General features: G+C 42.6%; 1 protein-coding gene across 1 annotated transcript in view; it reads left to right on the top strand.

Annotated features, from left to right (window-relative positions):
* The first annotated feature begins 2555 nt into the window (after positions 1–2555).
* The window catches only part of LOC118418444 (neural-cadherin-like), a 28962-nt gene continuing 4774 nt past the window's right edge, over positions 2556–26743 (top strand). The window contains exons 1-27 of the mRNA XM_035824345.1: positions 2556–4388; positions 8974–9168; positions 10961–11186; positions 11553–11757; positions 12104–12215; positions 12414–12806; positions 13390–13616; positions 14000–14273; positions 14626–14798; positions 15114–15659; positions 15986–16187; positions 16503–16646; positions 16951–17234; positions 17711–18011; positions 18185–18657; positions 18997–19232; positions 19501–19637; positions 19870–20112; positions 20487–20681; positions 21053–21346; positions 21611–21840; positions 22185–22450; positions 23368–23513; positions 23820–24016; positions 24356–24483; positions 24873–24993; positions 25308–25491. Coding sequence (XP_035680238.1) covers positions 3008–4388; positions 8974–9168; positions 10961–11186; positions 11553–11757; positions 12104–12215; positions 12414–12806; positions 13390–13616; positions 14000–14273; positions 14626–14798; positions 15114–15659; positions 15986–16187; positions 16503–16646; positions 16951–17234; positions 17711–18011; positions 18185–18657; positions 18997–19232; positions 19501–19637; positions 19870–20112; positions 20487–20681; positions 21053–21346; positions 21611–21840; positions 22185–22450; positions 23368–23513; positions 23820–24016; positions 24356–24483; positions 24873–24993; positions 25308–25491 — 7513 coding nt within the window. The 5' untranslated portion in view covers positions 2556–3007. The remainder of the gene's footprint in view (positions 4389–8973; positions 9169–10960; positions 11187–11552; positions 11758–12103; positions 12216–12413; positions 12807–13389; positions 13617–13999; positions 14274–14625; positions 14799–15113; positions 15660–15985; positions 16188–16502; positions 16647–16950; positions 17235–17710; positions 18012–18184; positions 18658–18996; positions 19233–19500; positions 19638–19869; positions 20113–20486; positions 20682–21052; positions 21347–21610; positions 21841–22184; positions 22451–23367; positions 23514–23819; positions 24017–24355; positions 24484–24872; positions 24994–25307; positions 25492–26743) is intronic.

Genomic DNA, 26743 nt, shown 5'->3' on the forward strand with positions numbered 1-26743 from the left:
TGACCACCATCCACACACAAGAACACACAGACCCGTCCCTGGTGCTGAACACCATCCACACACAAGAACACACAGACATGTCCCTAGTGCTGAACACCATACACACACAAGAACACACAGACCCGTCCCTGGTGCTGAACACCATCCACACACAAGAACACACAGACATGTCCCTAGTGCTGAACACCATCCACACACAAGAACACACAGACATGTCCCTGGTACTGAACACCATCCACACACAAGAACACACAGACATGTCCCTGGTACTGAACACCATCCACACACAAGAACACACAGACATGTCCCTGGTACTGAACACCCTACACACACAAGAAAATAGACCTATCCCTTTGTGCTGAACAACAGCCACACATCCATTCACACAAATGTACAGGTATTGAAATAGGTATGTCCTTGGTGCTGAATAGCAGCCACATGTTTATATACAGGTAAACAATCACCGTCCCTGGTGCTGAACAGCATCCACACAGTACAGTAACACACTTACAGAACCAAAATCTCAAACACAGCAATATAGCCAAATATGGTGAAAGAGATTTTGAACGGATTATGTGGGCGTTTCGACAATAGCGAACCACCGATTGCACAATACACTTATTCATTACAAAAAACTAAAAAAAAGACGTATAACGTTGAAGATAAATTTAACTCTTATCTTTTCACCTTCTAGATTACTTGTGACGTTCTGCCAACTTCTAAATCAATAGTTTGAATAGATCTTGGCGAATGTATCAGAAAGCTCTAACAGAAGTACTAGCTAGTACTGTACATGTACTCTCCAAGCAGAGGTTGAGTCACGGAGATATAGTTAGTAGTAGTCGGAAAAATCATAAGAGGAGCGCCGGTGTAATTTTTCCGGCTACTACTATATCTCCGCGACTCAACCTCTGCTTGGAGAGTACCGTACATGTACTTAGCAGATATTCAGCTGTGTCTTATGCGCTCGATGACAGGTTGTCCGGATGGATCTTACTTATCTTATCACAGAATGTGTACGTTAATTTGGCAGCTGTACCCGTGGGAGGATCATTTGCGTCCCTCCAGCCCACACAGAACGATTGTTTATCTTTAGATAACGGTCTCCTCCACCTGTAGCGTCTGCGACTTCGCGATGTACGTATCTGTACCGTTAGATATCGTCGCCTGGTAGCCTAGCCTGATTAAATCACTAGCGCTCTTATAGTGCGCGGCCAACCCAGCATTCGCCGGCCCCCTAGCGGGGTCTGGAATCTCACAAGCTATAACAACATAACATGCGTGTGAATATGCGTCCACATTTTTTATTAATTGATCAAGAAGAATAATCTACGTTTAACTTATGGTTAGGCATAGAATATGGAGAGAAAGTGGCTAGTTCTCAAAGTTGTAAAAAGAATGTGTGCGCACTTTGAGAAAACTGAAAAGTCTGAAAAGCAATACGGCTCCCTCTTACACTACTTGACTACTTGAAAGGACGTTCCGTTTATTCATCTGTCGATCGTCCAAAGGCAAAACAAATAAATCACAGAATGGAACCGATCAAAACACGGACTCTGTTCGGCCTACAGAGACATACATTTGATTGTGGTCTTCAAATATGAAATCTGCATTCCACCGTAAATTTGGACATGTTATCACGATGAGTCATGATTGAAAAGTCCTTTTGGTTCGCGTTTGGACCTTACGTGATAATTTGTGTAACAACTGGCGTGGTTTACTACTGACGTCTGCTGAGGCTGCCGCCAAATCCAAAAGCCCAAAAAGAATTCGGACACGTATGGGAGAAAAGAAGGAGAAGGAAATAACAGATTGTGCACCGCGCATGGTCATGCAGCTGGCTTTGTGTTTGCTTTTTATGTCGAAATGGACCCTCTGCAAAAACATGCATCACGACTTTGTGATTATTGTTATATCAATCACAAACGTCCGTGAAAATTGATGTAACAGTGCCGAATAGCAGACTCAACAAGAAGTGTTTAGAGTCATATGACCCCTGCTTCATCAGGGAGGTGGTCGAGTAAATAAGGCTGCCTGGCGCGCGCCTCTCCGTAGGAACTGTTACCGTTATTTCTTTGGTTGACACATGGAGTTGTTTTTGGAACGATTTGCTCGCAAGAGACTGGAAATGCTCACTGTTAAAGGGCTGGTTACCTGGGATAAGTGCCAAGACAAAAAAGGCCGAAAAATTACCAAAATAGGTATTGTTCAAATTGGCCTTTTCCCACTTTTGTTATTTTTCACAACAGTCCTCTTAGGAAAGCTACAGGGGTCATCTTGGATGTCCTTCAGCAATATTTTGAAAGGTCAAGATGCCTTGTTAGTCCTGGTAGACTCCCGCGGGTAGGTAAATAACCCTTAAAACCTACTTCGAGTCTTGCCTTTTCAAATCTATACCGCGAAAAGTCCTCTGCGACTGTGCCCAAAGATATTGTCCAAATCCCACTAGCACTGCGGCACTGTTCACATTTTGAACCTGAGCGATTAGCGGAGGCTGTGGACGTTTTACACCAGACTAAGACCTTCAAATGTTCCCCCAGACCTCCTCGCGTTCTGATTGGTCACTTCCCGGCTCCATCACCGTACATCAAATCGTGGTTCATTAGCGAGGTTTTGCATTTTCCCTTCTTCATCATAGCGTGTGGAGCACGGACTTGATTAGATCTAATGTTATCCGGTGTTTTTCCGATGAATAGAGCCGAGTGCTTTTGAGAGACAGATTAGAGCCTTGGCTCAATTCTCCAGCGGGGTAACATGAGGAGGAGCAGCCCTGTTGGAGGGGTGCTTGGAACAGCTGCGAGCTGATAGACGGCCGTGTAACGGTGCGGTGTGCGGAGAGCGGGGGCGTCGACATGAAACTGGAACCCCGTACAGAACAAATCGCCCGGATATCGCGATATGTCGCGCCCAGGGACTAGCCGATGCAGAAGCAGTGAGCTAGCAGTGCTTTGCACTTTTGTAGGACAGTAGTTTGATCATTGATGTATTCTTGTGTGTAGTGAAAGTAATGTTTCGCACAGTCAGGAGCAAGATGGCGAACAGACGAGCATTGTTCCCGCTGACAGCTGGGGAGCGGACCGCCGCCTTGGTCATTTCGCTGTTTGTTTTCCTCGCGTCCGCTGCTAGTAAAGACGATGTACGGACGTTTGGGATTCCGCCACAGTTCTCGGTGTTCGTGCCTCACGATGTCGAGCCCGGATATACGGTGGGACGGCTGGTCCGCCCCGCCTTTGTTTCTCCCCATTGTGAGGGTGCACGCCTGTTCTCCGTGGACATCAGGACAGGAGAAGTGACCACGCGGAAGAGCCTGGCTGGACACAAAGATGAATCCGTGTCACTCGCTGTCTCCTGGCCGGACGGCTCTCGTGAAACGGACATCCTGTACATTTCAGTCATGGATCGTCAGAAACTGCCAACTATTCCCTCAGACTTCCATGTGGGTGCAATCGGGGAGAACCTCCCCCCTGGCACAGCGGTGGGGGGGTTGGGCAACCTTTGGGTCCACTCCCCTGCTATGGGTGAACATTTTCCAGCTGCACACAACTTTACCTATCATCTCATCTCAGACACAGACCTGCCATTTACACTGGGTCATCATGCCACTAAGGAAGGGGAGACAGTGGAAATATACACCACCAAGATGCTGGATAGAGAGACACAAGGGGAGTATGACATGACAGTGACTGTTAGCCTTGGCACTGAGGATGAGAACTCAGGCTCCAAGGTTTGGGCATGGGGCTGGAACAGTGTAGCTCGTGCACTGATACACGTTACTGTTGCTGATGACAATGACAACCCTCCTGTGTTCACGAATGAACAGTATGAAGCAGAAATTCTGGCAACCACAGACAGGAAGCCTGTGGTTCAAGTTCATGCAGTAGACCCAGATAATGGTAACAATGCCACAGTTGTGTACTCCCTCAGTCCCTCAGTTCCAGGCTTCACAATCGTGCCAAAGACAGGACAGATCTGGACGACGGGCTCAGCACACCTAGGGACTCAGAATAGACACCACCTAGTGATCCACGCACGTGACAGTGGCGATCCTTCACTAGTCAGCCAGCCAGCTTCTATCATAGTCCAGGTGGTAAAGTCAGGGGATGAATCTGACATTGACAAGAGCATGGAAAAGAGCCGTTCCAAACGACGAGCTCTTCCAAACATCCAAGTTTCCATGGCAGAAAATGCTGAAGTCAGCTCCCCGATACTCGATGTCAACAACCAGCCATCGGATCCAGTCAACGATCAGTTCACCATCATCTATCCCGAGCCATCTCGCCGCCGTGTCACCATCGACGGGTCGACAGGCGTTGTTCGTGTGGGAAAGCTGTTAGACCGAGAGGAGCAGGAGTGGGAAAATGTCACTGTGGAGATCACCAACCCTTACAGTAGGTCCTTCTCCAGATATTGCAAAAATATTTCCTGACAAGGTATGATAGTGTGAGGGCCTGAGGGGGGCATTGCAGCATTGTCCATGTTTTTGACCAGGTCTTAAATAAGGCAGGTGTATTATTTTACAAGAACTATGATGATGCCCTCCTAAAGGTGCAAAGACTAGGATTATACTAATCCCTGAGCAATTTTGAGTCAAATATGCAATTGGGCTCAGCATCATCGCACAATGTAAGTTCAGATGTTAACAGGTATCATTTTTTTACATGACAAAGCCCTCTTTTCATGTTTATTTTTTTTCAAGCCTTGCACTGCATTACGTTTCTAAACTTCAAGTTTCTTGGCAGTGTGTGCTAGACGATAAAAAACAAAATTGTAAAATCCTTGCGTATTATACATAGTAATGCACCAGGTATCAGGAGGGATTGGAGCTAGGCTTTATAGCCTGCTTGCAACACTGGGAGGATTAGGTCTAAAAAAACGTAAAATGTCAGGACCTCTGCTCACCTGCTGGGCTTTTAGTATTGCAGATTTGTCGAGATGCACATGCAAATTTGCCTAACACTTCTCTAGGATTTATGTCCAGGACTGGTGGGTAAATTGCCTCTAGGCCTGCCAAGAAGAGAGACCGTGGATTTAGAGCTACAGGCTCTACGATGATGGTAGTGGATTGGTGGTGCACAGTTTTCTATGCTAGAGCTCTAATACAATAGATACGGTACTCTCTTTGTAAACCAAATTTATCGGTTGGACACTTGGAGACTGAGGCGGAATTTCTACTTTAGAGAGGTTTGGGGGATACCTAAAAATTGACAGCTGTTTCTGATGGAAAAAAAAGAAAGGATTGGGAACATAATACATGTACATGTAGGTCAGAAAGACTGCACCTGTCCAAAACACTTGTACATTTGTCGGCCAGGTGCAAAAAATGAGAGGGAGCTCAGTATGTTTTTCTCCTGCTTTACACTTACAGTGTACACTTCAGGAATTTGTTTTCATTCTACATGCCAGCTGCATATGTCACCCGGAGATTGATACATCATTGTGCACTGCTTTGTACTGGCCTGTTTCCAGCTTCAAATTGAGACCGTTATAGATGTAAATTGTTGCAACCTTCACAGATTTAGCCATCTGGGATGATGTATGGATGATTGCAGGTTTTCTGGCCCCCTACAGCACTCCTGTATAGTTATTTTCCCATTGAGGTTTTTATCCCCGTCATTACGTTTGTCCATATGTCTTTTCCCCCTCATTACATTTTGCTGGGAGAGCTTTTAGCCAGTTCTGTACTGTAGAACATCCAAGCAGATGTTAGCTCATGTTCTTGCAGTGTTTGGTAATGGTATGTCTCTTTAGTAATGCACTAACATCTGTGTGAAAATGAGCTTTTCTTCAGACACTCAACCCCAATCCTGGACACTATTGTTGAAAGTAAATTGAATCTTGCCTTAATATTGTTCTTGTTCCACTTTTGAGCAAAAAGACCTCATTGTTCAGGGCATCTAACATGACACATTAGCTGGAACATGTGCCCTAGATTCCTCTTTCATAACCTCTTTGCAAATTGCATTTACATTCTGGTCCATTGGCAAGATGTCTTGTTATTGTTACTACGGCATATATTCCTAATGAAAGTATGAAAACATAGGCCATTCTCACTCTCTGTGTGAGAGATGGCTGATCCAGATTTTCACACAAAGGTATTGAGTACCGGTACTATTGACACATTTCCCTCAGTGAGAAGTGATGCAATAAAAGAACCATTAAAAAAGAGATTAATTGCTCTGTCCCATTGGGTATATTTTGCATGGTAAGGATTGATTTCAGATGACAGCATGTGAAATATGCCGATCTAATTGAGTTCCTAGCATGCAAATATGCCCATAGGGAGACTCATTAAGGGGCTTATATGATAAGGCTTACTGAAATTTGGCAGTATGACGTATTGTTTTTGTGATGTGCTTACAGAAGTTAAAAAGCAATATTTCCAAAATAACATGGAAATATTTTAGATCTTGATCACTGTATCAGATTTTGTTTAGAAAAAAACAACAACAGCAAAGATTCAACTTAATTAGAGTACTGTATGATTAGAAAATGATATCTTATGGTGAGTGTTCTTCGTACTATGTACTAACTGTCAACATGTTCTAACTGTAATGCAAATGTCAACCTAGAAAATGCTCCTACGCATTCCAACCTTTTTTATCACATGATGCTGCATACTAGTACATAGTCGTCACATTTCTCTCTGTCTGGAACATAAATTGCTCCCACAGTGTGCAAACCTATGAATATTCAAGCCTTGTGTTGAGTTTGTTAGCCTATGGAAATTGGAGTTCGTGGTGGACCATTGAGTTGTAGTATTAGTCAACATCAGAGAACCCCTTGATGTTCCAGAGAAGAATAGTAGCCATTGGATGCAGGACTAGACAGTTCAGACATGTTTGATAAGCCCCTGGGCAGTATTGAAGGCCCCTGTGTGTCCTGCCGCCTGTGTTTGCTGCTGTGCTACAGTATGCATGATATCAGTAATGTACTTAATGTGGGCACCATTCAGGGTGTAATTGTCACCAGGCCCATCTGCGCTGTTGAATGTGGGTGGAAGATTAAAAGGCCTCACATGTTCGTATGCATTCGTTAGGCAAATTATGGCAATGTTGCCAAGGGTGCCTCTGCAACGCTTGTGAGGCATGAATATTTATTGGAAATTTGAAATGTACAAAAAAACATGTGTACACATTTTACACCACAGAAGCTTGAAGTCAACAGAATTTGCATTTATTATATTTTATCATCACTGGCGGTGGTAATGCAGGATGTAATCTGTGGGTGTGGCTAGCTGTTTGATCTGCCTATCCTGTTGTCAATGTTGATACCTGTTATCAACTACAACATTATCTTATCAAGATCAATTTTCTAATGGTCAGGCCTGTGGTCAGGGAGGCACTATCCTAACTTCTAGACTGAATTTCAGGGAGGCTGGCTATATTTTGAAATGGTATATACAATATATGTCACCATTAAATCCATACCTTATACATTTACAATATACATCCATGAGACAAGTAATCATTTTAATAAGAGTCTGAGATTGAAGAGAGGTTGGCTGGACACAAGCCAAGTATGGACATAAAGTATAATGATTATCATTTTTCCCTATTTATTACTACTTGTAGGCCTATTTCTGATGATATGGGTCTCACAGCTAACAGTAATAAAATACCTCTGTTAGACATGTTTCCTACTTTGGTGCTATTTACAGTTCTTCATTGTAATAGGTGTACTTAGCTTGTTAGAAAGCAAAAACGTACAATAAAGGTCTTCATTCATTCATTGTGATAGGTGCAATGCTACAGGAAGTATTTTTTTCTGTAAAGAAATTATCAATGGTTACTCGCATGCACTTACAGTGTACTTGAAATGTTTTTCATCATTAGCACATTTGTAGTCAAGGACATACACGCAATTTAGATAAACATGTATTAGACTTTAGAGGGATACCTTGACCTTACTCTACTGTTTATAGTAGCCTTCAAGTTCAACCACTTACAGCTGATTACCCTTGACAGGTGAAAGTACCCAAATGTTGTAACACAAAGCTTATGGTATTTGAGAGCTGAGTATACTTCAGTCTATCATCTACAGACTGTACAGTTGTATATGCTGGTATTCAGTCAGGGGAGATCAATGCTTATTACTTAGATATGTCCCATAAAAAGGTACATGACATGTCTGACATGCTACAACTATTTTTAGTTGACCATAAACTTCTAAAAAATAACATCAGTGGCCAGTTGGACCACTGCAGACATATATATATATTTATATACATGCCAGCATGCTGCTGTTTCCACATATTACCTTTTGTTTATACATTGACTTTTAGAGTTTTCCTAAAATGTAAGGAGTAGGGTTAGAAATAAAGCTGATTGGTATGAGATGCTGATACATTTCCCTGTATTGAAAGCATCAGCTGTAAGATACAGTGCTACATACATAATACTAGCTTTTGTGACTGTCACTTTCTTGGTCATAGAAACCTTATTGACACTATTGTGGGTAATGGTATGATTGGTAACTTGAAGTTGAAGTACTAGTCTAACTTAAAGTGACAGGGCTAGATATGTGGCATAAGTCTGAAGGACCGCTCCACGTGCCTGGCATTAAGATTTACAGGCCTATTGAGTGGAGAAAAAACAGAAACTATTCGACCTTTACATTGAGAGCTATATTTTGTTGTGGTCTGTGAAACCTCAACTTGTCCTGTGTTTTTTTATTGTTAGGCCACGCCAATTGATTTCCTTGGTTCTCGGATTTAAGAAAATAAAAATGTAGCAAGCAGACATTGTAAAAGCATAGGGCAGTAGGAAAACTTAAATGTGACTGTACTCACTCCATAAAACTGAGTGCACCAAGGCATAAACCTGGTCCTCTGGCTTTGTTTTCATTGTGTTTTTTTCCAGTTAAGCATGCTTTTTATCATTTTCAAAAAATCCGAGAACCAACAAATTAAATTGGTATGGCCTTATCTAGTATCAAGCATTACCTTGTTCCTTACAAAAATACATGTGCTTTCAGGGCAAACCAACCGTGTGAATGTGAACATCCGACTGACAGACTTGAACGACAATTCGCCGCAGTGGACCATGGTGCCATTCCCGTATCAGGCTGTAGTACCCGTCAATGCCCCTCGTGGCACGCTTGTGTACCAGCTGACAGCAGAGGACAAAGATCTGGGAGAAAATGCAGAGTTCCAGTTCTTCCTGGAGTCAGGTCAGTAGTTTCTGGTTTGTTAATTCTCATTTCCATCATGGCTAGACTGATGTCCAAGAGGGAATTGCTTAATGGCTCCCAAACCCTTTCCAGAAAGACAAGATTAATGACAGACAGGATGGGTGAGACAACATCTGATGTATTTCTTGGCATTAAGTTATCCCAAGGGAGGGAGAGAGTCCAGGAGTGAGTGATACCTTAGCTACATTATGGCAGGCATATCCACTAGTATTCAGTAATTATGGATTTTTGAACCATATATAATTTTGTTTGTATTAGGACTGTGAGGTCTATTTAGCATGAAAGTCTCATATTGGTTTTTTGATTGTACATTCAAATGTGATCAAAGAGTGAAGTCTCAGTCCTATCTCTTTTCGTAATAAGGCACAAAAGCCTAAAAGCTGTTTTCCTGGTATAACATGTTACTGGCTTCAGGGCTCGAAATACTGGGTGCATGTGCACCCATGCAGGTGCACCCAAAATTTGAGCTGTGCACCCAATTATTTTCGGTGGGTGCACAGGGTGCACCCAAATATTTTCTTAGGTTTATGTATGTAAAGATATCAAAGTATACTAGTTTACATCATATTCTTGACATCTAAGTGTTAGAAAGATAATAAAAATGTCTGTCATGGTACATGTTTAAGAATTTGATAGCTTGTTAAGTTGTAACTAAGTTTTATTATTAGGTTATTACTTCAATTCAAGTGGTGCACCCAAATTTTTTTTGGTGCACCCAATTTTTTAAGCAGGGTGCACCAGTGCACCTAATCCCAAAAATGAATTTCGAGCCCTGTGGCTTTAAATAAACATGTAACATAAAGTGTCAAACGATTTCAGGATAGAAAATAAAGATAAAAAATCTTAAGAACACCATGGGGTAAGGATCAGGTTGATTACTGATGCATAGGGCCTATGGGTGTTGTATCCTCGCCAATAACATTTTGCTTTTTGCCCTTTTGTGTTGTTATGGCAACTATATACTTCAATCTCAGTTTTAACGCCTTTTTTTCAAAAGCTCTATTCCAAAATCTTTAGATGTGTTGAGTTGAGATGTAATAATCCTTGTGAATTGGTGCAAGAAGGAAGGTGCTTTACTCAAAGGTACATTATTCAAAACCAACACACAGAGCCTGTTCTGAGCTGGCTTGATACCTAGTCCTTCATCTTTGTGTGACAGGCACTTAATGCATTTATGTGTTGGCGGTAAGGGTTAGAAAGCAAGCTTTAGCATTTGAATATGTAGGTTCTAGGTGTATTAGAAATGTATGGGTTGTGGTTTAATCACAAACTAGTGCTTACGTGCATGGATGAAAGGGATTCTTGCAAAGTGCCTCCCCAAGGAATCCCTACGGACAGTCTTAATCAATTTTCCTGGTACAGACTCATTTTAATGGTGTATTGTGACAAAACATTTACAATAAGACAAACCCAATGCATCAGATGAGGTAAAGATGAATATTCTTTACATACAACATGTGTTTTGTAGCTTTTGCTTGTCAGTGAACAAGATATCTGTATATAGAAAGCTGTTGTATTGCCTGAATAAAGTTCAGCTTCAAAGCATAAAGATTGAGTAAATGTCATGATCAATACAAGAAAAATCAAGAACTTAACTGATGTTGCTGTTACCTGAGCACTATATATATATATATATATATATATATATATATATATATATATATATATACCTGAGGGGTTTACATTATGTCTTGGGATATGTGTATTATCAGTGGTATATGCTATGCACTATATCACAGTTTGATCAGAGCCTTTCTTTATATTTCTTCAGATGGTGATGGGAGATTTGAACTGGACACATCGACAGGTGACGTGACTACATCAGGCCTGCCCTTCACCGCAAATCAGGAATACATTGTCCATGGCCGCGCCCGTGACACGGGTAGAAACGAGAGTCCACAGGCTGTGGTGTCGATCATCGCTGGGAATAGGCCGCCTCAGTTCATGCAGCAGACGTATGATGTGACCGTGCCGGAAGAGACGCTTGACCAGTATCCGTAAGTGTTCAATGTCAAGTATTGGTTTAGGTTTTTGTGGTTTCTGTGGGAACAGGGAGAACTGTATTTAATGTTAAACTGAAAAAAAAAAGGAAAATTTACAGAAAAAGGCATCCATTAGAAATTTCATATATATCTTTATATACCTGTAACCTCCCTCTAATTCCCTCTGGCCCAAGCATATGATAAATGTCAACATATAGATTTAGAAGACATACATTATGATAGCATACAGATAGCTTTTTAAACATTCTACAGCTCATGTTTAACAGTTGTTTCGTCACAGTTGCCTAACATCAGTTCCAGGTATGAGAGCTTTTCACTTCCAAACCAAAAATGCAACTTTTCTGCCTTCCTGTGTCCCAGTGTTGTGCAGGTGGAGGCCATGTCTTTCAGAGGCTCCAGGATCAGCTACAGTCTGAAGAGCAGCATGGACATGTTTGCCATCAACCGGCTGAATGGGCAGATCACCCTGCATCGGGGCATCGACTACGAGACAGAACAGAGGCAGTACACGCTGTCGGTGGAGGCAACGGAAACAGGCGTCAATCCCATGAGTAGCATTGTGCAGGTCAGTTTTGTATGGGAGTGATGTATAGATGCGGTGTGTACCGGTACAGAAAATTCAGGTATGGGTATGGTCCAGGTTGACACAGTACCGGTACCCACCCTTAATAAGTTGATGTGTAGCATCACAACTGGAGTCAAAGGGAGGGCAAATAGACGTCTGTTACTTCATACCTAATGTTGAAAGCATAGTCACAATTAGCTTGTACTGTAGCATTAGACCACATGAAGACACAGTCCACAGGTGGATATTGTGAAAAGTAATTGCATCAATTTTTGTATAACAAAGTGCTTTTTTATAACACCACTATGCACAGCAGGTTACTGATAATTTTCTTTCCATGCTGTAGGTCCGAGTGACTGTGGCAGATATAAACGACTGCACACCAGAGTTTGCCAATCCCATCTACAGCCAGAGGGATGTCGTGGAAAACATCCCTTCAACTAAGGCCATTCTACAAGGTTAGCAAGTCTCCTTTAATTTATTTCTTTTTCTTTCTTATTTTATCATGGAATGCTTCAACTATTATTTTAATTATTTGTGGTGTCACTTCTACTGAAAGCTCTACTGGCTCCTCTCCACAAATCAAATATATAAAATACTCCTACCAAAATTGTTATTGGTTATTGTATTATTTTTTTCTCCCATTGCAACACTAGTGTCAGCTAGTGACTGCGACAGCGATGAAAACCAGCGGATCACTTATTCAGTGGACGACGACGCCCACTTCCGCATCGCCAGTGATGGAACCATCTATCCCAACAGCCAGCTGGACTACGAAGTACCCAACAACATGTACGAGTTTCTGGTAAAGGCAGTGGACCACGGCACTCCTGTACTGACAGGGTCGGCCACAGTCCGGGTACGCATGGCAAACATCAATGACGAGCCGCCCGTCTTCTCGCAGAGAACCTACACGACCTTTGTTGCAGAGGACGCTGAACCCGGTGGACTGGTCGCAACGGTACACGCTACTGACATGGACGGAGACGGTATTACGTACGCCATCACCGGAGGGAATGATGGGACATTCGTTATTGATGCCAAGGATGGTAAGATATGACCTAGTTAAGGGAGAATTGTGTTTCTCAGCAGCGTTGTGAAAGATTCTGACAGAAAAATACGGTTTGGGTTGAATGACATTAAAAAAGAAGTAGATTTTGCATGTATATCTGTTATGAATGTTTAAAATAAATGCAGAAGGTATCAGATGCCATCCATGGTCTGTTTTTAGAATGTCTACCCTCTGTAGTTTATGCTAAGTAAGAAATCCTCTTTTTTGCATTTAGTAGCTCATAAAGGCATGTCTAATTAATCTAAAAGACTAAAGGTTAAGACAGACAAGACAGGGGTTCACTACGTACCAATATCACCAGTCACGTGACAAGAAAACTCCAAGAAAGATCCACCTGGTTGAAAAGGAGAGAGAGTGTGTCTCAAAAGATACCCAGTTAGCAAATATCTGTTGTGTGTAATTAATAATGTTAGTATTGCGTCAAAAGCCTAAAAGTTAAGTCTATTTATTCACAGTCTTTTCAGATTAATGGAGTAACTGCTCATGTCACAGTTTGCAGTACTATAGTATGGTAGTGTTAATCAACTAAAGGTGGCTTTGTTTTTGTGTGTCTTTTTTAGGCATAATCAGACTGAGTGACAACCCTTCCCTACAAGGATCCCACTACACCCTTAATGTCACAGCCACGGATGACAATGCTTCAGGAGGACCAGGCAGTCTGACTGGCACGGCTGTAGTTGTTGTTGGTATTAATGACATCAACAACAACAAACCTGACTTCACACAGTGTGCTGAGTATGTTCCTAGTGTACCAGAGGGACAGCCTTCAGGGACATTTGTCATACAGGTCTGTTTTATTTAGTGGAAGCGTATTTTTCTAATCACATAATATTTTCATTGGGCATCAGCCGCATCACTGAATTAAATGATTTCCCTCCTTTCCTGTTTTCGTTATTATAAAATTGTCTAGTACGTAAAGCTTTTGATGTTTGTGATATGCGGCCTAATTCTGAGTTGACTGATGATAACAGGAAAGATGATTGATATTGTATAACTGGACAGTAACTTTTTTCCCTGCTTATTAAAGAGATTTAGTTACATGTAGTTGTCTTCATTATTATACTTAAGATATATTTTCAAGTGACATATCTATTTGTGTTGTTCTTTACACGTGTTGTTTTTTACACGTGTTGTTCTTTACACGTCTTTATACCTCTTACTTTAAAACAGGTGACAGCCTCTGATGCTGACCAGGGTAGCAACGGCAGAGTCACCTACTCCATTGTGCACCGTGAGGACAGTGAAACAATGTTTAACATCGATGCCGACAGCGGGGAAATCTCCACAGCAGTAGTGTTTGACCGAGAGGAGAGACGAGAACATGCCGTGACTGTCACTGCCACAGACAATGCTGATAACCCTCTGATTGGCGTGTGTCAGCTGATAGTGCACATCACAGATGTCAATGACAATGACCCTGTATTTGAGAATAACAAGTATGCAGGTAATGCAGGCCTTGTGTGTGTGGACTGTGTTTTCAAGTTTATTTTGCTGAAGCATTAGTCTTGAGATGTTAGGGTTAAACTTTGTAACTGTGTAATGGAAGGTATTGATAGGAGATAACATGTATTCTACTAAGTATTATTTCCATTAGTTTCCTTAGTTGAATAGTTCTGTCAGTACAGTGCTAGAAAATAAAGTTCTGCAATATCTTGAACCTTGAACGTGGACATATATCTACATATTATATATTCACCATGTTTTCTCCTCATGATCAGGAGATTTAGCTTAGACTAGCACATGGTTACCGGTAATACACTGCTGTTCCACACGTGTGCCTCTCTCCCCTCCCCTAGCGGTGCTGAGTGAGAACACAGCCCTGCACACCAGCTTCCTGCGAGTGGCAGCACAAGATGCTGACATGGGCACCAACGCTGAGATCCTCTACTCCCTTTCTGAGGAGGTGCCACAGTACCTGGGCATCGACAGGCAGACAGGATGGCTGTATGTCAAAAGTGCCATCTCACAGGTGAGGCTGATAGGGGGGGTTCAGAGACAGCCCAGGGTCATCTATGTTATAAATCATTTAATATGTTACATTTTTAATGTCCATAAAACCTTCTTTGATCTTCCTCTCAGCTTGTCTGCCTCTGATTTTGCTGCATTTAAATATGCCAATTGTCTGTTGTTGTTTTTATTTAATTCAAAAGCTATGTTTGTGCTAGTTCGGTTAAACTTGGAACAATCGTTGTTATAGTATGATGGGAGGTTCGGTGATGTGTTACTTTTGTATACTATTAGCTTTTTGGTGGCTCAGTTTTTGAGTTGTATGTTATTGCATCAGACACAGCGGATCATTCGGCGGGTAATAGCCACAGACGGAGGCGGACGCTCTACCAGTGTGAGGTTGGACGTGGCCATAACGGATGTAGAGAATGAGCCACCGATGTGGGAGAGGGAATACCCAGCAGTAACCATTCCTGAGAACACCCCCATTGACCAGGTGGTAGCGACTGTCAAGGCCTCCTCCACTCTACTGGACAGCCGCATCACCTACAGCCTCGTGGATGGACAGCTACCTGAGACCAACAAGCCAAAGCGGTTCTATCTGAGAACAAACCGTGCGACAAGAACGGCCGACATCTGCGTCTTCCACCCGCTGGATTTCGAAACCACGCCGCGTTTTGAGCTGAAGATCCGTGCGGAGAACGCCGCCAGAATCCCGCTGGCCGCGTACACCATCGTGGAGATCAGATTGACAGATGTGAATGACGAGGTGCCTGACTTCACTGCGAAGAGTTACGCCATGAGCGTGGCCGAGCAGTCTCCCAAAGGAACCTTAGTGGGACAGGTCACTGCAGTGGATGCAGATACAGGAGATGCAGGGAAGGTAAACTCAGTAACTACACCATACTGTGTAAGAAGTACAATGTAGATAAAAAATTTTAATTGATTTTCGATTGCCCAAAGGTCTGTTTGCTGTTGGCAATGTAGTTATGCATGATACTGAATTTATTCATACTTGTGTCATTTATCAATATCACCTCAGATTTCATCTAAAACTGCTAGATAGTTTTAACACACATTTCCATTCCTTTAAGAATCTCAATGATACAGCACTTTTATGGTATCTCATAATCTTTTCTGATAAAGACAATGTAGCTCAGAGGACCATCACTATTTGGATGCACCTGAATAGACTTTATTTGATCCCAGGTGACTTACTCCATCTCCCCTGACCCCGACCCCTCGCTGAGAGACTGGGAGAAGTTCAGGATCGACCCCTCCACTGGGGAGGTCTTCACTAAGGACATGTTTGACAGGGAAAAGAAGAGCTTCTATCTGCTGGAGGTGAAGGCTGAGGATGGAGCTGTGTCAGACAGAGTGGAGCTGAGCAACGTCAACATTCCAAACTCACGTAAGCACAATGTGGTTACTATCCATGTGAAGCGTACATGTACCTACATACTGTAGACATATGGTTAAATGTGGTTTTCAGAATAATTCAGAATAGTTCAGTCATTCTTCAAATAGTTGTAGCTGGTTAAACTCTGTCATGTATGTACAGTGGTCAAAGAAGCAGAAAACACAAATTTGATTTCAAATAAATGTCTCGCCTTTTTCCATGTAACACTAACGAATTACCGCATCTAGCCCACTGTGATGGGCAGGAACATGCAAAATTGATAAAGATCATCACTATTTAAATCGACTATCATTTTCCATACTGCAGGAGAGGCCTATGTTCGCATCTCGATCAGCGATGTCAATGACAACTCCCCCACGTTCCCGCGCACACAGTACGAAGCATCAGTAGATGAAGACAAGGATGTCGGTTACAGCGTCGTCACTCTTACGGCAAACGATGAAGATGAAGGTATTTTTTTTTACAACTACAGTTTTTGGAGTGGATTATGATGAAGTTTACTTTAAAGAATGTCATCCCACCAAAGAAAAATACCAGCAGCCATGGCACAGTATGCCACTGACAGGCAGTATTGAATTTCTCAATGATTGTAATTAGTAAAAGAAACTGGTGTACTACTTGTAGTTTGTTAATGGACAAAATGCTGATGTTTTTCTTATCTATTGTAGTCATTTGTACATATAAGTTGCACATTCTGTTCCTATCTAAATGTAATGTAAGAGACCTATGCAAGTGCCTTTATTCTTATATCTAGGTGCCAATGCGAAACTGCGTTATCAGATCACTACGGGAAACGTTGGTGGTGTATTCGATGTGGTGCCAGAGATTGGCACCATCGTTGTTGCTGCTCCCCTGGACTTCGAAGCCGTACAGGAATACGAGCTGCAACTGGTTGCCTCCGACGGGAAGAACGAGAACACCACAAAGGTCAACATCAAGGTCAACAACATCAACGATGAAGAGCCAGAGTTCACCAGGAATGAGTACACTGGCAGTATCAGGGAGGAGGACAGCAACACCCCCATCCCCATCCTACAGGTCAGTAGAAAACTATCATGCAGTTGCACAACCATTGTGTTTATCCTATTTCAAAGTGATTGCTGGCAATGGATTATATCCTAAGGTACCTAGGTGTTTTAAAGCAGTTCCTACAAAATACACAATGTCATGTAGATGATATATACTTCTGTTGGACAGTAGAGGTTATGATATAATCTCCAAGCCAGGGTTCTAGCCATTAGACATTAATTGAACCAACACCTTAATTGAACCAAGCTGGGTTTACCAACAAAATTTTCCCCTCAAAATAGAAGAAATTGCGTCTCAAGAGTCTAGTTCAAAATTCCCAGTGGAGCATGCCCCAAACCCCCTAGCATCGTGGCACCTTTGACAGGATTTCTAATCAAAGTCCAGGGGACAGAAAAAATCAGGCTGGCTAGAACACTGCTCCAAGCATTAGAAGTGTCAGGTTTTTATTCTCCGCATGTATCTAATAGTTCTATGACGTATCACAGGTGACTGCACGAGACCCTGACCGAGGTGCGAGTGATGCGGACATTCGTTACTCCCTACAAGGTCAAGGGGCTAATGACGAGTTCAGCATCAACATCATCACGGGTCAGATCTACGCCTCCAAGTCCCTGGACCGCGAGGAACGTGCTGTGTGGCGCTTCATCGCCCTGGCAACAGACGAGAAAGGCAGAGGGTTGGTCGGTTTCTCTGATGTTGCCATCAGCCTGGGTGACATCAACGATAATGCTCCAGAGTTTAATGATGAACCATATGTGGGGTCTGTTCTGGAAAACACTGCAGCTGGTAAGATATCATGAGAAAATTATTGTTCAGTAATTTGTGTAAAAGTATATATAGTAAAAAAAATTATTTCATTATACAGTGTTTAAGATATGTTCATCGGTTCAAGTTTCATTGTAAGGAAAATGATTTGATACCAGTTGCTGAACTTCCTGTGATGTTTTTGCCTGTTGTAGGAACATCTGTGATGACTGTGACAGCTACTGATGCCGACGACCCAGATGTTGGTAGGAACGCGAAGCTGACGTATCGTATCACCAAAAACGCCAAGCAGAACCGGGTCAACTTGTTCCGCATTGACCGCAACACTGGGAAGATCTTTACCACAGTGGGAAACCTGGACAGAGAAACTACGAAGGAGTACACTCTAGTGGTGCGGGCGGAAGATGGTGACGGTCTGTGGGGCACGGGAACAGTCACTGTCCAGGTGGGAGACATTAACGACAACCCTCCTGCGTTCAATCAGCGGATCTACAGCACAACGATGTCAGAAGGACTGGGAAAGGACGGGATTGTCACAACGGTGGCGGCGAGTGATGCAGATGTTGGTGACAATGCCCGACTGTTCTACAGCATTGTCGGAGGGAACAGGAACAACCAGTTCAGGATGGACAACTCTGACAACAAGGGGATCGTTCGAGTTAACAGGGTATGTGTTATTTCTTCTACTTGGTTAACCCCCAAAAGCCCAATTTGAGCATCACTTGCAAATAGTTTGGGCAGAAACTGATTGGAGTGTGCAATCTTGATTGTTGATTAATTCAAAGTGGCAATTAAATGTTTCTATTGAAGGTTGGCTAGTAATCATAGAGCTGCATATGTACATCCATTGTATGTAAGGCATCCCTCTAAAGTGAAAACAAAGAACCACTATCACAATAAATGAAACTTCAAACCATCAATATCTCTATTCTCCATATGTCTATCAGACAGACTATATTATGAGCTATGCCAGGGTTACAGTATTGATTGCTGTTTTTCATCCTAGCGGGTGGACTATGAGGAACCAACTCAGAGAAAATTCAACCTGACTTTAGAAGTGCGTGACTTGGACTTCACCAGTAGGGGCTACTGTGTCATCAATGTCCTGGACTATAACGACAACCCTCCCGTCTTCAACCCGGTGTACTATGAGAAGGAGATCTATGAAAATGCAACAGTTGGAACATTGTTGAGGATCTTGTCAGCCACAGACAGAGATACAGGGAACAATGCAGTGTTCAAGTAAGTGTTAAGCCCTAGACCAATCCCAGATTCTCATCAAAATTATCAGCTAAACCAAGAAGAGAGTGGCTAAAGATATGTCATCTTTTAAAAAATGTTTTTGTTTTGCATTGCTTTATATGAAGCAGATGGGATATAGAATTGGATGCAATTGATTGTAACTGTACAGTTGGAGAAGTGATCAGTCCCTATTTAATCAGTTGTGAATGGTCTTTAAGTCTAGGAAATGGTCTCCTTGTAAATTAACTGCAATGTATGTTGTTTTCAGGTATAGTATAAACCCAAGCTCAGACCCAGACCAACAGTTCCTCATAGGTGCCCAGAATGGGATCCTGACAGTTAACAAGGCCCTGGACAGGGAAACCCTTCCCCAGCATAGACTCACCATCCAGGCCACTGATATAGGTAAGGTTGGGGCTTTCTATCCAACTTTCCTGCACATTTGGTTGTATTTTATACATTCTGAATTTTTGTTTCTGGTGAAAGACGGTAATTTTTTGACTGATGGCAACTGATATTTGTAGAGTGCCTTTGCTATACCCTTCAGCACCATTCTGTAAGAAAACCTGAGAAATTTCTTTGTACTGCATTTAAGTGCTTGTACTGTGTTGAAGATTATGTTTGCTATGGTTTCCAGGGCCACCCAGCCTGGTGGGCAACGCTACGTTTGTGGTCAACCTCCTGGACATCAATGACAACGGCCCTGTGTTTAAGGAGGACTATCGTCCTGCTATTCCTGAGAACACAGAAGGTCCGTTACACGTACAGCTGATCGAGGCTGTGGACTACGATTCTGATCCTCCAAATGGTCGACCGTTTGTCTACGCTGTCCCAGATCCCAATCCTCTTGCAAGGGCATTTGACTTCAAAGACAATGGAGGTAATTTTCTGTACATGTTCGAATTTGATTAGTGCAGTTTTCTTCCAATAAGAGATCTAGCATTCTTATGCCCAAAAGCAGTTAATCAAGCAACTGGATATGATTTTGGAAACGGGCAGACGTTTTCCTATTGGACATCCAAAATTGTCTTCAGCTCTTTTGCATTCATAGTTAGGGTATAAATGACCAGTTTCTCCCAGATCACTTCAGTGTCACTGACGAAAGATAGTGGATGCTATCTGAAACGTCTCACCATTTCCAAAATCAATACTAGTTGCTTGAGTAACTGCTTTTTGGCATATCTTAATTACCCGCTAATCTTCAGCAACGTATCTAACATGCTTAGTTTTCATCCCGTATTGTTCTTTACACAGATGACACTGCAGTAGTGACTACAAAACGTTCGTTCGACCGTGAGACTCAGGAGCTGTATGAACTGCTGGTGATCATCTGGGACAGCGGGCAGCCGCAGATGAGTGCAACTAACACGCTCACTGTAACCATCGCCAACGAGAACGACAATCCACACTACGGGGGAACAAAGGAAGTCACTGTGTACAACTTTAAAGGTCAGCAACTTTTTTAATTTGTAATTCATGATTTTAACTTCCTTTTTGGAGAAGGGTAATTCTTCAACTGTATGCTGCTAGATACAGGTTCTTGTTTTTTAAGGTTCTTTATAGTGTTGGATGTCATATTACCCATGTGTTAAAGAGCAATTTTCTTTCGAAAATAATTTCATTGGTTGGTAGATCACAGGACATAGGAGTTTTCTTTTATACAACCAGTTTTTTTTCACCTGCTGATGTTTCGATGTCTGTCAGACATCTTCCTCAGAGCTTCTGACTGGAGTTCTGCTTTTCTATATGTAGCCATTTTCTTCATTGACATTAGGATGTTATCCTGTAGTGTGATTTTCATAATATTTTCTCTGTTAAAGGTGCCATGCCAGACAGCCCCATCGGGATAGTGCATGCCCCAGATCGTGATGACGGGGCCTTGGTGAACCCAGATGTAAAGACGTACATATTTGAGAGTACGGAACCAAAGTACTTCTGGTTGAACGAGTCCAGCGGAATGGCTTACATTCGTGAGAAGACTCCCGCAGGTCGTCATACATTCTCTGTCCGTGTGAGCGATGGTATCTGGCCGGACGCTGTGTCCAGCCTGGTGGTCAATGTGAAGGAAGTCACTGAGGAGCAGCTGGTCAACTCAGGGTCAATCAGGTTTGATGGTAAGGATGATGATAAACACTCAGAAGCCTGCCTATCCATAAAATTTAGTTTTGTTTCTCTTGATGAGCTACATACAAACTGTAGTCTCTTTAAATAAAAGTTTGATGTCACATGACCACCAACGAGCACAAAAACTAGCCTGATTAAATCTCGCTTATAGCAGCCCGGCTCTGCTGTCCAGTTACAGCCTTGGACAGCAGAGTTTGTGTTACACAGACTACACAAAAACCTACACAAAAGTTTCTATTCCCCGTTGCACACAGGTACCACTGCTGAAGAATTCATCACTCCTGGGAAGGATGGCCAGAGCAAGTATGACCTGTTCAGACAGGCCATTGCCAAAGTGGTTGGTGCCCAGGTACAAAACGTGGACATCTTCTCCGTGCTGAATGTCCCAAGTCGGAGGTCAGTGGATGTCCGCTACACGGCCCATGGTTCACCTGTCTACCCTGCACACAAACTCAACGGGCTGGCTGCACAGAACAGACAGACGGTATGTATTAAGTAGCATGAATGATTTTAGTCCAAGTATGATTTAAGTTTATATATTTGTCACATACTTTACATATAGATTTGTTCATGTAGCTATTATATAACAATATTGTATTCTTTCGGGACAATGGAAAAATTTCACAGGAAACCTTTGACGTGTTGTTGATGAACAGAGAGGAGCAAAATGAGATGAATTTAGCTCAGCAGAGGTCATTTTACTTTTCACAAGTGCTTCCCTGGCAGATTCCTGTATATGGTAATTTTTATTGTAATTCATTCTTTCATAGTGTCCATTATTTTCAAACTGTCCATGGCTTAATTCAATCTAATATTCCTGTTCTGCAGCTTGAGGAGCTGGTTGGTCTGACTGTAGCAGAAGTGAACGTGGACCCGTGTGTACAGGAGATCTGTCAGACAGGAGGCTGCTCCAGCCGACTGGAGACCAGCGACACACCGACACTGGTCAACTCCGGTAGTGCCTCCTTTGTCTCTGTGACGGCCACCATGGTGCACGAGTGCACATGCCCACAGAGGGCTGAAGTACGGGGACTCTGTGACTCCAGCCCATGCTACAATGGAGGGACATGTATAAACACTCCTACTGGATACAGGTGAGGCTTTCAAAAGTATTCAGTTCTCTTAGAATAAGTGTTACCAAAGTGAATTAACTCCTGTAAATGTATTTTGTGGAAGTTAGATATCATTGGCATGTATGTGTTGGCAGCTATCTTGATGTTGTTCATGGTTACTGGAATGTGTGATATCATATTCTAACAAATACATGTGAATATGTCCCCAGATTCAGTACTCTCTGCCTCTGATTTGTTATCAATGTCGTAATGTGATCAGGGCATTTCAGTTTGTAATTGTTCCTGTACTCAGGCCTCGAAATACTTTTTTTAGCCAGGTTGCGTAGGCGGCAACCTGAATCAAAAACCAACTTGCGCCATCAGCATTTCAGGTTGCGCCACTTCGAAGCTGTTACTTTCTCCAAATTAAGCTACTTATCAATTATCTGTAAAAACAGTTCATTTCAGTTAAAGAAATAAAGCAAAAAAAGATGTAGGGCAAATTAGCGCACTTTTCTCAATAAACAACATCCATTTATCAATCTTTTGAAAATAAAGACTGCAGCAAAAATAATATCTCAATGAACCGTGAAAAAATCGCGACCTCCGTTGAACAGTGCCGACCGTGCACCCCTCCCCTGTATAGCGAGATTTGAAGGTAGATTTAAAATGGCGGCTCTATAGCGGCCTAAATCCGCAAATTTTGAACTTTGAGCGAAGTTTCTGGCAGAAAATTAGGGCTTACCAAAGGCGTTCATCCCAAAAACAGGGTGTACATTTTCTGATATCTTTTTAGTAAAGGGCCTGTAACTTAAGGATCGTTTTGTTTACCCAAAAAATCAAGTTGCGCCGTGCGCAACCTGACTTTCTGAACAACTTGCGCACAGAGAAAACTACTTGCGCGACAGGGGTGGGCAAGTGGTTAATTCGAGCCCTGTGTACTGTGTGTACTCTACTAGGTGCAAGTGCAGGAATGGCTATGACGGCATCGACTGCCAGCAGACCAAGCGTAGCTTCAGGGCAAACGGCTTTGCCTGGTTCGACCCCCTGCCCCAATGTCTGGATACTAGGATCTCCCTGGAGTTCATCACCAAACATCCAGATGGTACAGACCATTTAGATACAACCCGTGTGACATTGTTCTATTATTTCTCCTGGCTTGTAACATGTCATGTGTTGTTGAAGCAAATAAATTGTATAGATGGAACTTGTTCCTGTAAAATGTTGTAAGGTCTTTTTGTTTGTCTTAAAGGAATAGACATTGAAAAGAGCATGACTGTTTAGCAATAGATGAATTGTTAGATTGCATTTAAGACATAGTAGCTAAGAAGTAAGACATGCAGTGTAGTAGTAGCACAGTTGTGACAGTGTTTTCCTAGTAAGCCTGACTAACCTGTCATCCCTGTTTCAGGTCTGCTGCTGTACACAGGCCCAGTGGCCCCCCTGGCCACGGGAGAGCCGCGAGACTTCATGGCAGTAGAGCTGGTCAGTGGGAAACCACGACTCACCATCAACCTGGGAGATGGGCCACTCCAATTGGACATCGCCGTGACAACCACTGTGAATGACAAGAAGTGGCATCGTCTGGACATCATAAGACAAGGCTCGGTATGATACAGCATCACATGTTCATCTGTCTTCTTGTATTTCATGTAGGCTGATTTGTTTGTGAGGAAATACAGCTGGAATAAGGACTTTGTAAGTGAAGTGCAATACAGGCTTTTCATTGATGTCGTACTAATTCTAATTTGAATCCTCTGGATGACCATGTTGGTGGGTAGTTGAATTAGGCAGTAGCATCTTCGTGTGGTTAACAGACGTACGCTGTAATCCAACATCGTGCAGATGACGTCAAATGAAAAACCTGTATTGAGAATTAGTAGCCAAATGGCTACTTCAGAGCGCTAAAGGTTAAAGCTTTGGTTTTTAATGCTTTTTCTATTGCAGACCACTCGCTTCATGTTGGACCGCTGTAAGAACTCAGTCATCACAGAGACGGTGGGGACGGGGCGTGGCACCAGTGCTGAGGACAGGACTGGGTGTGAAGCTATCGGGAGGGTTCCTGGCAAGTCCAGGTCAGTACCATTAAGACAGTCCTATCAAACTTTCTTATCATATGTATATATATATATAGCCTGTCAGTATACTACCTCTGAGTCAGTGTTTTGTTGCTATCCTACATTGTAGCTTGGTCACCTGAGTTAGCTCCAAATGTCAGCCTCTCCAGACCCTTGCGACAGTGGTATTGAGGTCAACTGTGTTAGTGCCGAATGGCAGTTGCTCCAGACCCTTACGATTCAGCCCCGCCTACATGTATAGTAAGCTCTTCACAATTCAGCCCCTGGCTGCAAAGAGAGAGTAGTCGGCCCACCCATTAATAACAAAAATGACAACAGCTTGCTCTTTAATGTCCACCAGCTGTTGAACTTTTGTCTGTTTGTCTGTTTCACCCTCCCATCTGCAGGTTCCTGAATGTTCTGTCACCCCTACAGCTGGGTGGAATAGCCCAGAAATCCTTGCCATACCCAACCCTGACAAACCTTGACTTCCAGGGCTGCATTCAGAACCTGGTACAGGACACCAAGGTGAGCAGACACGGTTTTACAAAGAATGTTTGGTACGTGTCTCCTGACTAATGAGTTGAAAAATAAGGTAATTAAACCATTGTTTATCAGTAAGTTGTTTTGTGTCTGTCTATGGTTCCCATACTGTGCTATGCCATATTGCAGAAACTGATGGTAAATGTAACAAATTTTATGAGCACACCTGTGTGTTGTTGCTATATTGCTACATTTAAGAGTAACACAATAACAACTTTTGTTTGGGAAACTATGGGAAAATTTTGACTTTCCATCAACCCATAGGTAGCTGTAACTTCATTCTCTTATGTTCATGGCAGGTGATCGACCTTGCTGAAGCCCAGCTGTCCCAGAACAGCGAGGAAGGCTGCACACAGACGGACGCCAACTGTCAGCCTAACAGCTTCACCCCCATCTGTGGACCTAATGGCACCTGCGTGGGCACCTGGGACAGCTTCTACTGCACCTGTCATCCTGGTTTCCATGGAGACAGGTGTCAGCAGGGTAGGCTCAGCTGTTTATCATATTATTAAACTGATAAGTAATGATGCACTTCTGTTAGTCCAAGGACTGTTGTTGAAAAATTTGAAGATTAGAAAAGATTAACGGGAGGGGTCCAAAGTCCGGTAGGGGTCCAAAGTCCGGTAGGATTTTAAAATCATTTTTGCGGAGATATGCATAAGTGTCTGCACATAATAAGTGTAACTTGTTATGGACTAAACCTTGTTGTAAATAACTGAAAAGTCAGAGTATGTGTCCAAGTTGGTAAGCCCCAACAGATAACGATTGAAAAAAGTACACAAGTTTGACGCCTTCCGTGCATGCGGACGAGCGAACATATCGAGAACATGGCCCGGGAAACTATTAAATAATTTATCGTCAAATACGAAATGTGAAAAGATACCACCACAGATGAGAAGGCTATCTATAAAACTTCCTAAATAAGCACAGCTATGCCGTGTCTTTGCTTTTATAGTTGGATGATCGGAGCTGAATTATGCCGCATGTTCACGGCCCTGTCAACCCCGCCATCTTTGCCAATCACCTATGAAGGAAGCCGAGCGATGCTCAACACGATGGAGTTAGTCAACCCGTCTGTAGAGTACCAATCATTCAAGAAAATCGATCCCTACCGACTAAAGAAATCCTGTAGTCATTTCTGCTGTTAAAAACGAGGTTGAAGCAGGAAATACAGAAGCCGAAAGTGAAAAAGTGTAATCGCAGGCAGACGTAAACAAAGTGCCGCCATTTTTCTTTTTGGCGACAGGTTGGTTTCACCGTGAGAGGTAATCCTTGTAAGTAAACGTATTTAAATATGCATCCGGTAATTCAAAATATTGCATATATTTGTGACAAAAAATAGTATTGCAGAAACTTAGTGTTATTTTGCATGAATAGGATGCTTAAAGATATGCAGAGATGGATTGGTTGTTAACTTATCGGAGTTTGGACCCCCTTTTTTGTGTTAGAACGTTCCACTGAAACGCAAGTCCAAACCTGCCAAAACTTTCGCGCGCTGTCAAAGTAAAGTTCGGAATGCTGCCGCTAAAGGAAACATATGTCTGCACAGCTTAAATCACAGTTATATGGTTGTTAACAAGATCTTAAATTGTTTTTGATGGGTTCTCAGTAAAACGTACGATGACAAAAGCCATGCGCATTCACTTAGAACAGTTACCGGACATTGGATCCCCCCCGTTAGTAGATGAAAAATAGAAATAGGGATACTACATACGTGAAGTAAAGATACAGGTTG

The sequence above is a fragment of the Branchiostoma floridae genome, chromosome 6, assembly GCF_000003815.2.
Source record: "Branchiostoma floridae strain S238N-H82 chromosome 6, Bfl_VNyyK, whole genome shotgun sequence".
Classification (NCBI taxonomy): domain Eukaryota; kingdom Metazoa; phylum Chordata; class Leptocardii; order Amphioxiformes; family Branchiostomatidae; genus Branchiostoma; species Branchiostoma floridae.